This window comes from Oreochromis niloticus, linkage group LG10 (assembly GCF_001858045.2).
Source record: "Oreochromis niloticus isolate F11D_XX linkage group LG10, O_niloticus_UMD_NMBU, whole genome shotgun sequence".
NCBI classification, from domain to species: domain Eukaryota; kingdom Metazoa; phylum Chordata; class Actinopteri; order Cichliformes; family Cichlidae; genus Oreochromis; species Oreochromis niloticus.
In genome coordinates this window covers 33,786,231-33,801,585 of record NC_031975.2, presented here as the reverse complement: position 1 = coordinate 33,801,585, position 15,355 = coordinate 33,786,231, and the positions used below count along the sequence as shown (strand labels likewise).

General features: G+C 42.9%; 1 protein-coding gene across 1 annotated transcript in view; it reads left to right on the top strand.

The window, feature by feature from the left end:
* The window catches only part of LOC100709470 (platelet-derived growth factor receptor beta), a 53,846-nt gene extending 39,614 nt beyond the window's left edge, over positions 1–14,232 (top strand). Inside the window, exons 21-27 of the mRNA XM_003456978.5 lie at positions 11,873–11,995; positions 12,081–12,192; positions 12,679–12,778; positions 12,861–12,966; positions 13,042–13,147; positions 13,635–13,767; positions 13,853–14,232. Of these exons, the coding sequence (XP_003457026.2) occupies positions 11,873–11,995; positions 12,081–12,192; positions 12,679–12,778; positions 12,861–12,966; positions 13,042–13,147; positions 13,635–13,767; positions 13,853–13,955 (783 nt within the window). The 3' untranslated portion in view covers positions 13,956–14,232. The remainder of the gene's footprint in view (positions 1–11,872; positions 11,996–12,080; positions 12,193–12,678; positions 12,779–12,860; positions 12,967–13,041; positions 13,148–13,634; positions 13,768–13,852) is intronic.
* Positions 14,233–15,355: the final 1,123 nt, after the last annotated feature.

The following is a 15,355-nucleotide window of genomic DNA, read 5'->3' as shown; positions in this document are numbered from 1 at the left end:
ACCTCTGGTGGCTGCTTTCGACGTGGATGAGCAGCAGCTCTACTCTGAGCCCAGCTTGAATGACTCTTAACCAGGACGAACTGGTACAGCGGCCGCATCACTTTTTTTTTCCACGCCTGTCCCATTTGGTTCTTTAACCATCAGAATTATTGTCTGAAGGCCAAGAAAGATGCCCAACGGATTTACTTTACCAAGTGGATCATCATGGCCTCACCATATTGGTCCATTTGATTGACCTTTATTATTGTTATGTATTTATTTTATTTTATTTTATTTTATTTTATTTTATTTTATTTTATTTTATTTTATTTTATTTTATTTTCAGTTGTTACAGATGGGACATATATAAGTAAGTAAGGAAGAAAGAAAGAAAGAAAGAAAGAAAGAAAGAAAGAAAGAGAGGGAGTAAAGAAAAACAGAGGGGAAGAGGGACAGTGAGTAAAGGCACTTAACCCTTGTATGGTGTTCCGGTCTGTGAGACCCATGCCATTTAGAGGCCGTTGCCCCTTTAGGCAGTATATACCATCAAAACCTGCAAAATATGGTATAAAGATATGTACACTTGATTAGAACTGATTTTATTTTTTTTATAAGATTTTATTGACAAAAAACGAGAAGCACATTAATCCATAAATGTGACTGAACAAAGGTAAAAGGAAAAAATTAACCATGTTTGCTGTTCACATGGCTCGTAATTGGGATAAAGTAAACATCTGTTGAGTAATTTAACATAAAATTGTTTGATAGTGTTAATTGGAAAGCCAAAACTCTAGCGGGTCCACCAGACCCATGAACACTGGCTGAGTAACAAAAATACAAACACCATACAAGGGTTAAAAAATCACCTGGATCACCTGTTGAGAGAAGAAAAAAACACAAGAGAAAACCAGCAAAAAAGAGAGCAACATAATAAACACAACACCATCACAATAATCTAGCTAACAGTAAATAACAGTAGATACTAAATACTGAATGTTGTTGTGCAGCATGCAGGACTGACAGCACACAATGTGCTTTGAGGTAGCAGCCAAGAAAGGTGTAGTTTGTGTCTGTGAGCACCCGTGTGCACACCTGTTTGGATGAGCCCGTATGTATTCAAAAGGTTTTTCCATGTAACGATCTGCTAGAGGGTGTGGGGAGCCATAGCCCCGTCCCCCAGGGCATGAAGCAGGCATGGAGGAGATCCAAGCCCCAGAGTGCGAGAGCCCAAGGAGGACCATCGAAGGTGCATCCGTGCCACCCTCCTGGAAAGACCTGAGGAGAGCTCCATACCAGGGGTCACCCAGCAGCCACGGAGCAGAAGCCAAAAGGGGCTGCAGTGACGTGCCCGCAGACTCTGCCGGCAGCCAGCTGTGCAAGAGTGGACCGAGCACCAGGGCCAGAGGCCCGAGGGCCCCCCCAGTCCCCCGGAAGGGGCCTGTCTGAGCCTCGGGCACCAGGCCCTACCAAGCAGCCACCGGGAGTGAGCCGGTAAATACCTGAGTGCCCAGCCCCGGACACCAAGAACCACCAACGCACTGACACCTGAGGGCATCAGCCAGGGAGTGTGGTGAGGGGAGATAGGCCTCCATACCTTGGAGGGCCTGAGATGTTCCCAGTGAGGGGGAGTCTGAGATCCAACCTGGCATGTAGACACAGACAAACAGGCACACACAGACAGAAAACGTGCATTCCCACCCTCATACACACATATACAAATACTTGGCACTCACCCAACGTAAAGACAGACACAAAAAGACTGTACACACAATCACACTCCCCAAACATACGCACACACATACCCTTTTTCGCTTACTAAGAGACCCTGTAATAAGTCTAATAACAGAAGACAGGAAAAAATCAGGAAAGAAAGCCAAGGCACAAATCCAGTGAGAAGTAAAACAGGTTGATCTAAAGTATGATTAAAGTTCAGTCTGATTAATGCCCCAAAGAACCATCAAGAAATGGTTCTTTGGGGCACCTTTAATGGTTTTTCAAAGAACCTTTTTAAAAAGGTCCTTAAAATGGTTCTTTAAAAAAAAACAATTAAAGAACCTTTTTTGAGCAGTTCTTTATAGAACCATTTTAAATCTTTCAAAATAAAATGTATCATAAATTGAATATGAGTAGGGTAAAATAAATACGAGCACAGCATAGACATATATTAATGGTTTATTGCCATTTCGTAGTATACCAAAAGACAAAAAGGCATTTTAACCCTCAGCTGTGGCGTGTCCAGCGGGGTGGCCTGGGGGGGCACAGGCCACCCCCCCAACCAGACTGGCCACCCCAGGTGCCACTCCGAAGCCAAAACAATAAAATCCAATGAAATATCAAATGTACGATTATGTTTTCACAGTGAAGCTCAGATATCCGAGTGTAAGTGAATGCTGCATCGGCTTCTGCGCTATGAGCATCATGTTAGCAAAGGTAGGAGAGCCAAGCACGAAAGACGGCATCACAGAAAACAGTTTTTCAGCGAAAGATTAACAGTTTAACATAGCTGGACTGGCCATCGGGCATGGCGGAGCTTCCACGGCGGCTAGCAGGTGGATGAGGGAAGGGTAGGCAGGAGGAGGAGAGACCCGAGGCAGCCGCCAGTCTGAGTGTCAGGTGAACTGAACTTCAGGTAAGAAGTTATGACCTGCAGTCTATCTGGGTCAGATATAAAACAAGTTTAGGTGGAGTTTATTTTCGTTGTGCTGACTTTTTACAGTCAGTTACAATAACTCGTACTGCGTGCTAGCTAGCATGATGGAGTTTCTATACAGCTGGGCGGATGCTGTGATGTTACTGATGGTGAACTTTATTTTATTCATAAGGTTAGTTAGTGCAGTTGCCAACGGCTCCTTAAAAAATGGAATGGTCCCTCATTCAGAGAAAATATTACAGGTTTCGTATTGAGCTGAGAAGAGACGCAGTTTGTCCCGGACTTCAGCTAGAATGAAAAAAAAGACACAAAGCTGGAGTTATTCTGTCTTTATGCTGCACAGCTGCCTCTTCTTCTCTCATTCTCTCCCCCTCTCTCTCCTGTTGCTACTTCAATCATGAAACTGATCAATGATCTGGGGTCCGTTCTTCGTACCTCGCTTACTACATCCAAGATCAAATGACACATCCAAGATCAAATCATCGCGCTAACTTTGAGCTCGCTAATCCGGTTCTCCGAACACACCTGTTGTTGACGATTAGTATAGCTGGATGAAGTAATGTGAGATCACTGGGTGGCTTAAAAGGGGCTACGCATCGATAGTAGAAACATTGATCGGCAACCCTTTGATTGGTCGGCGAAAATGTCGAAGGAGCGCGCTCAGTATTTTTCGCCAGCAGAGCAAGAACTCTTGATTGAGGGATTTCAGGAGTTTCAGAGTTTAATTAAAACGCAAGGGAACACTGCAAAGGCTGCAAAAGCAAGGAGAGAGGGCTGGCAGAAAGTTGCTGACAAATTAAACTCGTAAGTAATTTATTATATTATATTACATTATATCCTCTTTCACATTAGAGCCACAACAGGACCCACTAGAACATGGGAACAAGTAAAAGTGAAATATAAGAATATTCTACAGAATAGTAATATTTATCACTTATATTGCTTTTAGTCTCTTGAAAAGAGACCCTGAAATAATCTGTTTGTTTATAACAGCAACCAAGAAAAGGGCAGAGCAAATAAAGACAGGTGGTGGTCCTGCACCCCCTCGTCACACCCCGGCTTTTTGTACTGTGACATTTATTGACATTGTGGGTTTTTTGCGTGTAGTTTTACATAACACTCCATCACTTTTACCTGTTCCCATGCAAGGGGTGACTGAAGCATGCACAGTAAGTTGGGAGATATATATATATCTATATCTATATATATATATATATATAGATATATAGATATATATATATATAGAGAGAGAGAGAGAGAGAGAATGTTAAGTAAATAATACCCTCACGGGAAAATCGATATCTCTCTATGAGCACACTGTCGCGCTGAGCTAAAGGATCCTGTCTATCCCGCAATATACGCTAAATTCTGAAAACTCTTCTTATCAATCTTGCACCTTCCGCAATGGGTTGCTCGCGTACAAACGGACAGGACATGGCTGCGACAGACTTCCCAAATCCACCTTCGCTTTTATAGCCGTGGTCTCTCATCTTGATTACACTAAGTGTTTTACTATTACTACTCTAAAATATGAATTACATCTGAAATAATCAAATACATGAAATAGAATGATTAATGGTACATTTCCCTTTTTTTAGGAAATGACCTGTATGTATCTGTATGAAATCAATAAAAGAATCAAATACTGCATTATCTTCAGTTACATTGATAATATTTATTTATGGAAAAACAGTGGAGAAATATCGCTGTTGCTTTCGTATAAATGAAGCGGACATACCTGAGTGGCCGCGATCTAATCCTGTTTACATAAAGTAAGCCTGCTCCCGAGCAGGTTTACGCTTACGGATCTGTTGCTATGACAGCAAGTCCCGGATGAGCTTCGGCGAACCGAACGATCCAAGATCACGCGACATCGTCAACAATCAAATCCAGCTAACTTACTTAGCGAGGTACGAAGAACGGACCCCAGCTGATTGGCTTTTCTCTCTTGTTTGTTTATCGCCCACTTTGCGCCAGAAAGAGGAAACCAGCAGATGTCGTGCTAAACAACAGCAGCACGTTTAAGCTTGATCAGCTGTTGTTAGAATTTATTTAATATTAATTTCTAGTATCAGCTGATGTTTGCTGGAGCCACAGCTGTAAAGCTGCTGGTCATGATGTCGGTTTGGATATGTGGTGAGAGGGAAACATGCAGATGAAACCAGGAGATGTCCTTACTGAATCATCAGAGCTGAACAGGTGATGGAGAAACAGGTTTACCTTTTAGGTCACATGAATGAGTTGAAGGGAAGTTATGAACTGTTTCTGAGAGACAAATAACACCAGGATCCTTTTCTAAGTAGCTGACAGCTGGTAACTGTGCAGGGGCGGGTCTAGCAAAGTTATGCCAGGGGGCCAGGTAGGGCATTAACAGGGAAAGGGGGGCACAAAGAAATACTTTTCTTACTTATTCTGATTTAAAATATCTAGCTTTTATTAAATAAGTATCTGAATCTTGCGAACAAAGTTTTTATCTGACGTAAAATTTATAGAAATCATACATATACCAACAAGACAGTGTACATCACTGTCACAACAGCGTTTGTTTTCATTCAAAGGCTTTATGGCTTTAATACCTGGTGGGCCGGTCTCTGGTCAAAATGCCCAATTTTTTGTCCCAGTCCAACCCTGCAGGTTAATACTGGCAGTGTCACCATGCCAGCTGACTGTATTTCATCATCAGCCAGTGTTGTTCTTTATACATCAGTATTACCAAAGTTTACCATAAGGCAGCATAGAAAGTATTTACTTGCTTTCAGGTTTCATTCAAATGTTAGTCTTTTCATTTGTTTCCCCACTTTTTTCCTGTTTCAAAATCAAACACTAGTTTGTGAGAAGATTATCTTCTTTTTTTAATAGGCAGGTAAAGTTTTGCATTGGCTAATTTGCCAACTGTATGTTAAAAATGTTCGTATTTTAATATTCAAAAATGTTTTTGCCCAAAACATATGTGCTCTATATGTCAGTAAAAATACTATGCAAATATTGCTGTCCTTGAATGCTGAATAAACACTGACAGAGCACTGATTGTATCTCTTGTACTTCATCAACGCAGTATCTAAAAACTTTGCACCGTAGTGGTTAAAATCTCATTCTAATAAGAGTCAAAAGCAAATTCAGTTATTAGGTTTATAGGGTTATTGAATGATGGTTAACTGTTGGTAGAATTTCTTTTAACATTATCTGCCAATTACATCTGCCACCCTTCTCCAAATCTGTGCCCCTACCTGGCCCCCCCAATAAAAATTTTCTAGACACGCCACTGACCCTCAGCACAACATCACTACTAATACATGTCACATATTAGTCGTTTAAACAGTAATAATTAAATATTTTTACTATACTATAAATAAATAGATATAAATACTATATCTATAGATAACACAACAATTAATACATGTATTCTTTAATTAATAAAACATCAGAAATTGATAAAAACACATTAGAAATAGCAATTGCTTTATAACAGACCAATAAATCAAGACATTTTCATCAGCAGATGTTTGCATGTTCAATAAAAATATTTCAACAACAAGTTTTTTTATTAAAATTATCAATGAACTTCAGCGTTATGTAAGATAAGTTTCATGCTCGACTCATGGTTCTTTATTAGTTCAGTTCAGGATAATGTCTCTGTATCATATCAAATATATGTCATATCAAAACAACCCCACACCTGGAGTTGTTTTAGTTTTTCACAGGTGTTTCCTGTCAGCTGGTCAACCTCATGCAGGGGGACATCCATATCAGCCAACTAAAGAACAAGCTCCTCCCTTTGTGCTTCAAATCCCTCCCACTCTGAGACAAGGAGCTGAGACAGAGAGAAAAGAGTCAATTATAAAGAAGAGAGAAAAGTGAAACCCTCCTCAGGTCTGACTCGCATACCTGCAGTCGACCTGTGATGGACTCCAGTTTGGCGTTCACGTCATCCCAGCGGCAGCCGCACTCCCTCACCAATGCCAGCAGCCGAGCCTGCAGGGTGCCCTGGAAGAGCCGAGTTAATGTTCGACTCCTCCTGGTCAGGCTCTCCAGCTGGATGAGCCGAGGTCTCCCCTCTCGCCGCCGCCTCTGAACACACAAACGCAAATTGCATGTGAAGCAGGAGGTGCAGATTTTTTTGCTATTCTTTTCTAAATCCAGGCTTGATCATGTGGAGGTATTTGGAAAAAAAAATTTGGCCAGTGGACGACTGTTGTCTCGCAGAAAGTCAAATCAAATGTATGCAATACACAATCAATTCACAAGAACACGTTATAAAACAAGTCCAGTTCTTGCCTGATTTCAAGTGAATTCTGCATCAAAACAGGGTAACAGAATTAAAACGAGTGTTTGCAGCAAATGTGAGCACCAAGCCTCACTTTGTACAAGCCTGCTATTAAAGTTCTCCTCTATGCAGACACCTTTCCTGTTTTCAAGGCACAACTTGGATCTGCTGTACAAATCTTATGGATACACGCTAAATGAAACAGTAGTGTGCACGACTCCAGATTCTGATCCCTCATCCTAATATGATCCCAAAAGGCTCACAAAAACCCACATAGCAATAGCAATAAAGCAAATGTTGAGGCTTCAAAATACAAAGTCCATAAACCAATGGCTGACATGGGTTTTATCATAAGGGTGATAAATATACAACATATGTTCTTAAGACTAAAAGTGTAATACAGATTTTAGTCTGAGAGATTTGATGTTCATTTACATGCAGATGCACTATACGTGCCTGCTCTGTGGTTTTCCGCAACGTTTTGCAAATAACTATTTAACACAGGAAGTAGGTGAACTAAAACAAGTCATCTTTCTTTGTGAGAGGACAATATTAATGAAACAAACCTCAATGGCATCATAGAGATCCCCAAAGATGCTCCTGCTGCTTTTCTTCCTCCTCATCCTAAGCTTCCTTCTCCTTATCCTCGACTTCCATCCAATTGTAATTCAGTGTAATTTTATTTATCCCCCTCCTCTTCCTCATTATGTTGGAGCTGTGAACAGAATTAGTGTGAATCTGAATTAATTTGTGCAAACAAGAGGGGAGATTTATGTGTTGATGCTACCTGCTTCAGCTCTACGACTGGCTGCTGAGGGATATTTACACCCTGGCTGGATTACAAACTTTAACCACGTGCTGAACTTTGGCTCAGTGTTGATACCTCTTGTTAGTGTTACGTCCCCTCCGGAGGGGTCTAGGCGTGCAAGTGAGGGGACCAGTAACAAATGGGTCCAGAACAGAATGAAAGGAAAACAGACAGGTGTTTTTAGTAAATAAAATAGTCTTTATTATAAATAACCTTAACATAAAGAGCCGGCAACGCCGTTTTACCAATAACCCTTGGAAAAAGGAAAACAAAGGTTACAACAACAAAGAACACTCAATCAAACCAAAACTCCACACCACAAGGAGGCACTTCCAGGGGCCCACAAGCTCACCCTGTCACTAGCAGCAGCTAGCTTTACTGCTGCCGAGGCCCACAAGCCCACACTACTCACGTGAAGCAGCTATACTGCTTCCACAACTCCACGCTACGAGCAGGATAACCACACACTAAGAACACCAAGCAAAGACACCAGAGAACACCACCCTGCTCACAGCTCATCCGCAGCTTAAATAGCCTCAGAGGTGATTGCTGACTGGATTCAGGTGGCAAACGAGGCTAACCAAGAGCAGCTGTGTCCTGGGGAGAGAGGAGAGTGAGAGAAACAGAGGAGGTGGGAGTGGCAAGAGAGGAGGAGGCGGAGAAAAACACCACGCCCACACAAGGGCAGTTTCAGGAGGCCCAGCTAGGGCCGTAACATTAGTATAATGACCTCTTCTTGGCTTAATGTATGATGGTGGATAAATGAAATGTACAAAGAAAATTTAACTATATTACAAAAGGACATCTATCTTGGTAACATCAAATGACCAGAGCATAATTTTCAACTAGTCCGAAAATAAGTTATACAGTAACAGTCACAGACACACCTCATGTGTCACATTTCTATTCATTCAAAACACTTAGTCATTGCTGTGTTTTATACAGCTCTTACAGAATTTAAAGTACAGGTTCATGTGAGTATTTAATGTACGGCTCAGCTCTACTGAATTTCAGAGTTTCTAGAGCAGACACAGAGCTCACGTCAGGCTTCAGGCGCCATTTTAGTGACTTTAACAATATTATAAATTTTAATATCGGTCTAACTGACATTACGTTATGTACGCAGCACGCAATTGAACCACATATGTTAGAAGCCAAAGGTTCAAATTAGTTGGGAGCACCTTCACTTAATTATAACAGTGGGGTTTTTTTTAGGAAAACAGTTCTGTATACCGATACTAAATTGTTTTAATGTCAGCGGCTAACATGTCTAACATAGCTAACGGTTATTGTTAGCAAGCTACAATGACGAATAACAAAAACAAAAGAGTAAAAAGGTTTTATTGAAAATGTTTTACCTTTTCCAACAGTCCCACAATCCAGAGCTTCAAAGACCAGCAGGTACTGAAGACTGTTATCCGTTTCGCTGTCACCGTCCGCAGTAGCGGTTTTTGATACGGGCGACACGGGCGGTTGCCCGGGGCGGCATCGTGGTGGGGGGCGGCATCACGGGCATCGGCAAAAAAATAAATCAATCAATAAATCAATCAATTGCTCGTACTCATGCTGCCCCGACGTCATGCCAGCGCATATTGGGAATGGCATAGGCACCAAGCGGTTTTCTATCACCCATTTGCTGGGAGTAAGGGCGCCCTCCGTTTGCGAGGTGCGCCTGCTGCTTGCGGCACAAGGAGGAGAGGGCGGGGCGGCGGGGAATTCTCTGGCTGGCTGGAGCAGCATCTAATAACCAACTCGCAAAATAAAACAAAATAAAAACAAACACGAAAACACCAGACATCATGATACAGACTTATAATTTGCACCGGTGTTTTTTCGAAATTCAATACGCGAAAAGTGAGCGCGAGAGCCCTCGGTGCGCCTGCTCGCTGCTGATGTCAAAGTAAACTTTATTGTCATCTCCGCTACATACAGTACAGTATATAGACAGACGAGACGACGAGGCTCCAATTACAGCAGTGCAAGTAAACAAACAATATATATAAGAAGAGTAAGAAAATAAATAAACACTTTAGGACTCGGGGTAAAGGGATCAATAACAATTTAAAATTTATAATTTACAGTTTGATGATTTAAAGTCTCACACATAACCCGTCGAAAGGGGAGGAGACTTGCTGCTTCCAAATAGAGCACATTTCATTCATAATGATGTAAATCAAAGCACATTATGTATTCATGATCTGAATCCTGGGTTGTGTGAAATCCCAGAAATACACCTTAGACAAAGTGAATCTGTGAACTAAGGTGTAGGTCTGTTAGGTAATGTTGTGGTGATCCTCGGGTTGGAGGATGGGTGTTCATACTGGAGTGCAAAATTAAAACCAAGATGGAGAAGAAAAGTTCAAAGCCATCAGGTGCTCAGTTTAGAAAAAATAGAAAAGAAGAGGAGGAGAAACGAGCAAAAGATACAGGTAAGCAGATGTGTGATTGAATAATGGCAGGTCATCCTGAAACAATCAGAATCAGAATCATACTTTATTAATCCCTAAGGAAATAATGTGGATCACAGTTGCTCCAATAAGAAATGGTAAAAATAGTAACAGTAACAGACTAAACTCCAAACAATACATTATGTTACAGATTTTAACATTAATGAGTCAGTGTCAATTGTTGATTTGTCCTGTTCTCATTGTATGATGAATTATGATGGCTGTTTGGCAGCTGTTTGCATACAATGCATACTCTCTCTCTCTTCATATGTGTGTGTGTGTGTGTGTGTGTGTGGGGGGGGGGGGGGGGGGGCAGAGGGAGTGTTCGCCCGGGGCGCCAAACAGGCTAGGACCGCCACTGACTGTCCGTGAGAAAGTGTTTTATCCCTTAGAAAGTTCAAGGCCTGCCGGTCGCGCAATCTGTCTGCGCATGCGCATCCCAACGATTGATCCCCTCCATCCGCTCCCGAGAGGTTGCCATAGTACGACGTGTTCTAACGTCACTCTCTCTCTCTCTCTCTCTCCCTGTCATTTATTTGGCTCGAAACACATGTTAACAAATTGCTCAGTGATAAACAAGTACTCAGATCATTTACCTAAGCAGCGTGCTTTGTCAAAACTAAGTAAGTGTGTTGGTAATGTGTGTTCATTACATTGACATTCTGTTGTGCAGTTGTTATTTACTTGTATTTTATAATTTGACTTTACATACTGCTGGGTGGTTTGTAAAGTTTACAATAACTAGTATTATCATTATGCTATATTTTCTAATATATATAATAATCTCAAAAGTAATGCCTTGAAGCAGAAAATATTAACACTTTATTACAATTTAAAACTAAAGTACAGTATTTGAACGTGTGTATTGTGTCCACTGTTTGTTAACTCACCATATTCATAAACGTCTTAATAATAAATTCCATATTCTATTACCACATTATTTGTGATCAATGGGTTTGCGGGGTTAGGGGTGTGGGGGGGTAGGGTCTTTAGGCTTTGGCCCCCACCCCTGCCACCAGTATATTTTTAAGCAAGTATTTCTAACTTTTATTTGAATATTCAGTTTCCTACCATCTGCTCTTAAATGGTAATTGCCAGGTAACCCGCCCTCCCCCTTCGCACACACATGCACACAAACAAAACACACAGTATAATTCACACCCTCATTATAGTGAATAAATATTTATGCCATTTTATACCATCAAACTTAGATAGCTAAGGATGAAGAACCTTTTGTTCTTTAAAGAACCATTTGCAATACCTAAAGAACCATCTACAAAATAAAAAGGTTCTTTGACGTATGATGGTTCTTTAAAGAACCATGAAGACATATGAAGAACCATTTAAGAACCATAATTTTTCTGAGAGTAGGCCAATCTCTAACCTTCCTTTCATATCAAACATTCTTGAAAAGTCTTTCAGTGGTGCTAGTTTCAGTCATTGTGCACATGTCCTGTTTATATGGTTGGAAACCTGCAGTCAGCTGAGACTGAAGAAGTCACCTGATGCTGATGAAACGTTTCTCCCACTGAAAATGTCCCGATGAACAGAGTCAACTTTAGGGGTTTCCTTACTTTGAGCATGAGCGTGCATCAAGACACCACTGTGCGATGTAACAGGAATGGGAAGTGATACGCAGATAAAAGGGTTTTTTTGACCAGTTGATGTACTGACATGTTGCCTTGTTTATCCGTTTATCTGTATTCGTGTTGTGTGTCCCTCAGTGTGTGCACAGAGACCTGGCTGCGAGGAACGTTCTGGTGTGCGAGGGGAAGCTGGTGAAGGTCTGTGACTTTGGTTTGGCCAGAGACCTGCTGAAGGACCAGGATTACATCGCGAGGGGAAACGTCAGTTAACAAGTTCGGTCAACTATACTGAGGGCTCCTGACATCATCAGGTCAGGTGTTCACCTGTGCACCCACTGTGTTTCAGAGCTTCCTGCCGCTGAAGTGGATGTCTCCAGAGAGCATCTTCCAGAACATTTACAGCTCGCAGAGCGACGTTTGGTCCTACGGAGTTCTGCTGTGGGAGATATTCTCTCTGGGTAACCCAGTCTGTCACACCTGTCACACCTGTACACATCTTCACATCAGTGGAAATGTGTACAGGTTTCACCAAGGGGGTGGACTTCAACCCCATGAACAGCAGGGCTATTGGGGTTGAAGTTTATTAATTATTCTTGCTGACCTTTACCCTTTAAAGTTATACACACAGTTTTAATTTGAAGGTGTAAACTAGCCATTAAGTGGAAACCAGTTCAAAACCAGGAAACAGATCCGGCAGCTGCTGCTATGGAGATAAACCATTGCCAGTGACCTCGCAGCCCAGAAGAATAGACTAAACTTTAATCAAAGAGAAAAAAGGGAATTTATTATACATTGCAATCAAAAACAAGAACAAAGGTCCACACGTCGCTGTGTGATCTTCAGCCTCACACTTCAGCCTGGTCGACTTTGACAGGTGTGTCTGCTCACTACTGTCAGCCTTGTCTCCGCCCCCTCACCACAGGGTTTCTGTGTTTTGGTCCCAGGCTGCAGCCCGTACCCCGACCTCCCCATGACCCAGGAGTTCTACTCTGCTCTGAAGAGAGGATACAGGATGAGTCGACCCGACCACTCTCCTCAGGACATGTATGACAAAACGCATGCAGGCGCACACATCAGCTTCCTGTGACAACACTCAGCATGACCCTCTGCACTTTTCGGTCTGCAGGTACGACCTGATGAAACGCTGCTGGGAGGAGAAACCTCAGTCCAGACCTTCATTCTCCTCACTGCTCATCGACATGGGCAATATGCTGACTGACGACTATAAACAGGTACCAACACCTGCCTCAGGTAAGCCTCACACACCACCTGACCCAGGACACGCTGACCATGTTGTTGTGTGTCAGCGTTACCTGCAGATTGCCGAAGACTTCCTGAAGGGAGGAAATCCAGCTGTGCACCGATACAAGCAGAGTTTATCCAGAGGTGCAGCGGAGCAGGAGGACGCGCACGGTAACACATACAGTAACACACACACAGTAACACACACGGTAACACACACACACACATGCGCACAGTCTCACACACACACACACACAGTAACACTCACGTTAACACACATTCACACAGTAACACACACGTTAACACACATTCACACAGTAACACACACACACACACACAATAACACAAACACACAGTAACACACACACACAGACACAGTAACACACGCTAACACACGCGCGCACATTAACACACACAGAAACACACACATGCGCACAGTAACACACACGGTAACACACACGGTAACACACACAGACCCACACACCCACATACGGTAGCACACACACAGAGTAACACACACACACACACACACAGATACACACACAGACACACACACAGACACACACAAACAAACACTCACACACACACACACACACAGACACACACACAGGTCACTTTTGAAAGTTTAAAACAAATCCCGCTCCCTTTCTCTACACAGCAAGTGCCACCCCTCAGGTAAATAGGCCAGAGGCGGAGCCAGTGGAGGCAGGTCCCTCGCATGTCGCTTACATCCTGCCTGTTACCGAAATCACAATTGAAAGCAGCGCTGGCGCTGCGCTGGACACAGTCAGGTACAAAACCATGTGATGCGGTCAGGTACCTGCAGGCTGTGATGCCTGTGAGGATGATAGAGACGATGCTGTGTTTTCTCTGCAGCCCTTCGATGTCAGACTCTCCCGCCATCTCATACTCTCCAGAAGTGACATCATCGGAGGACAGACAGGAAGCTGTGGGGCCTGAGGAGGAGAGTTGCCTGTGAAGGTTTCACCTGCCTGAGAGTCTGGGGCAGGGTTTAAATAACCCAGCGTCTCTGCATGGGGGCTCCTGTGCCCTGAGTATGGACTGTAGGAGGTTGTCTAACCTTTTTACCTGTAAAGCTTGTTTAGGTGACAGAGTCAGAGTGTGCTGAGTGTGCAGCAGGTCCTGATTTGCATTTATAACCTTTAGTATCCTCATGTACTCTGACTTTTCTATCTGTATATCCAAACTGCTGACCCGTGTCAGGACTGAACCTCCCATTAAAATGTACTCGTGGATCAGACTCTTCTGATGCTTCCTCATGAGAAACGCAACACACACAAAAATTAGGGTCAACGACAGTCAGCTGATCTCACCTCCAATGTTCAGGTGGAGGTTCAGGTATCGCTAGCAGCTACAGCCACCCGTTTCACCATCCACATCAGTCACAGAGGCCATACCCCTAATAATGCAGTTCGATATAATTTCTGAACATGAAGCTCTTTGGTATCTTTAGAAACCAGTTTGTGTATCAGGCTGTAAGGATGTTTATTTTAACATGGGAAACTATGACTCACTGCCTCTGCTGGACACCAGAGGAACTGCAGTTTTCAGGATTTCTTATTTTTGGTTAGGTGCTGGTGGTGGGGAAGAATATTTGAGTTTTTAAGTTTAAACCAGATTCAATTCTGTTTATTTATATAGAGCCAAATCACAGCAGTCGCCTCATGTAAGGTTGATCCTACAATAATACATGCAGAGGGGGAGTGAGCTCTCAGGTCAGCAAAGCAAGACAAAGAGAAAAAATCTCTTAGTGTCAGCACGTGAGGACAAGAAACCTGCAGCAGGTGGAGGAGGAGGTTCCCCCTGCAGGTGAGAGCTAAGCATAAAGGGACCTCAGACCCCTGGAACCCCCTCCCTCTGTGCCAGCTGCGTTTCTTCTGCTTCCTGTTGGAGAGTTGGAGTGCAGAAATATGCTGAATATATGAAAATGTTTCCTGTGAAAGAAGAATCGCTGTGACTCAGCTTCTTCCTCATTTATTCCGCAAAGTTAACATATTGTGTGTGTGAAGGCAGCAGGCGAGGGGTTAAAGGACCTCCAGGTTACCGCTGTTTACTCCCTGAACTGTGAGAGAGCTCATTAAACCCAAGAAAACCTCCTAAAATCGTGAGTGTGCTCAGGGCTCTCACACCATGGAGCCCCGAGCAGCTCCCAGGGTTTCTGCTCATTTTAGCAACCGCAGGTTTGAGGCTGACCACAGGATGTCCCAGAATAATGACATCATTTCACAGAAAGTAACACAGACTTTGCCTTAATGAAACTAGATGAGTCCGTACAATGAGTCCACCTGTGGTCATGGAAACCAGCTTACAGGTACAGGTGTGCCGCTCCCAGCAGGGCGCTGGTCCCCCAAATATGAC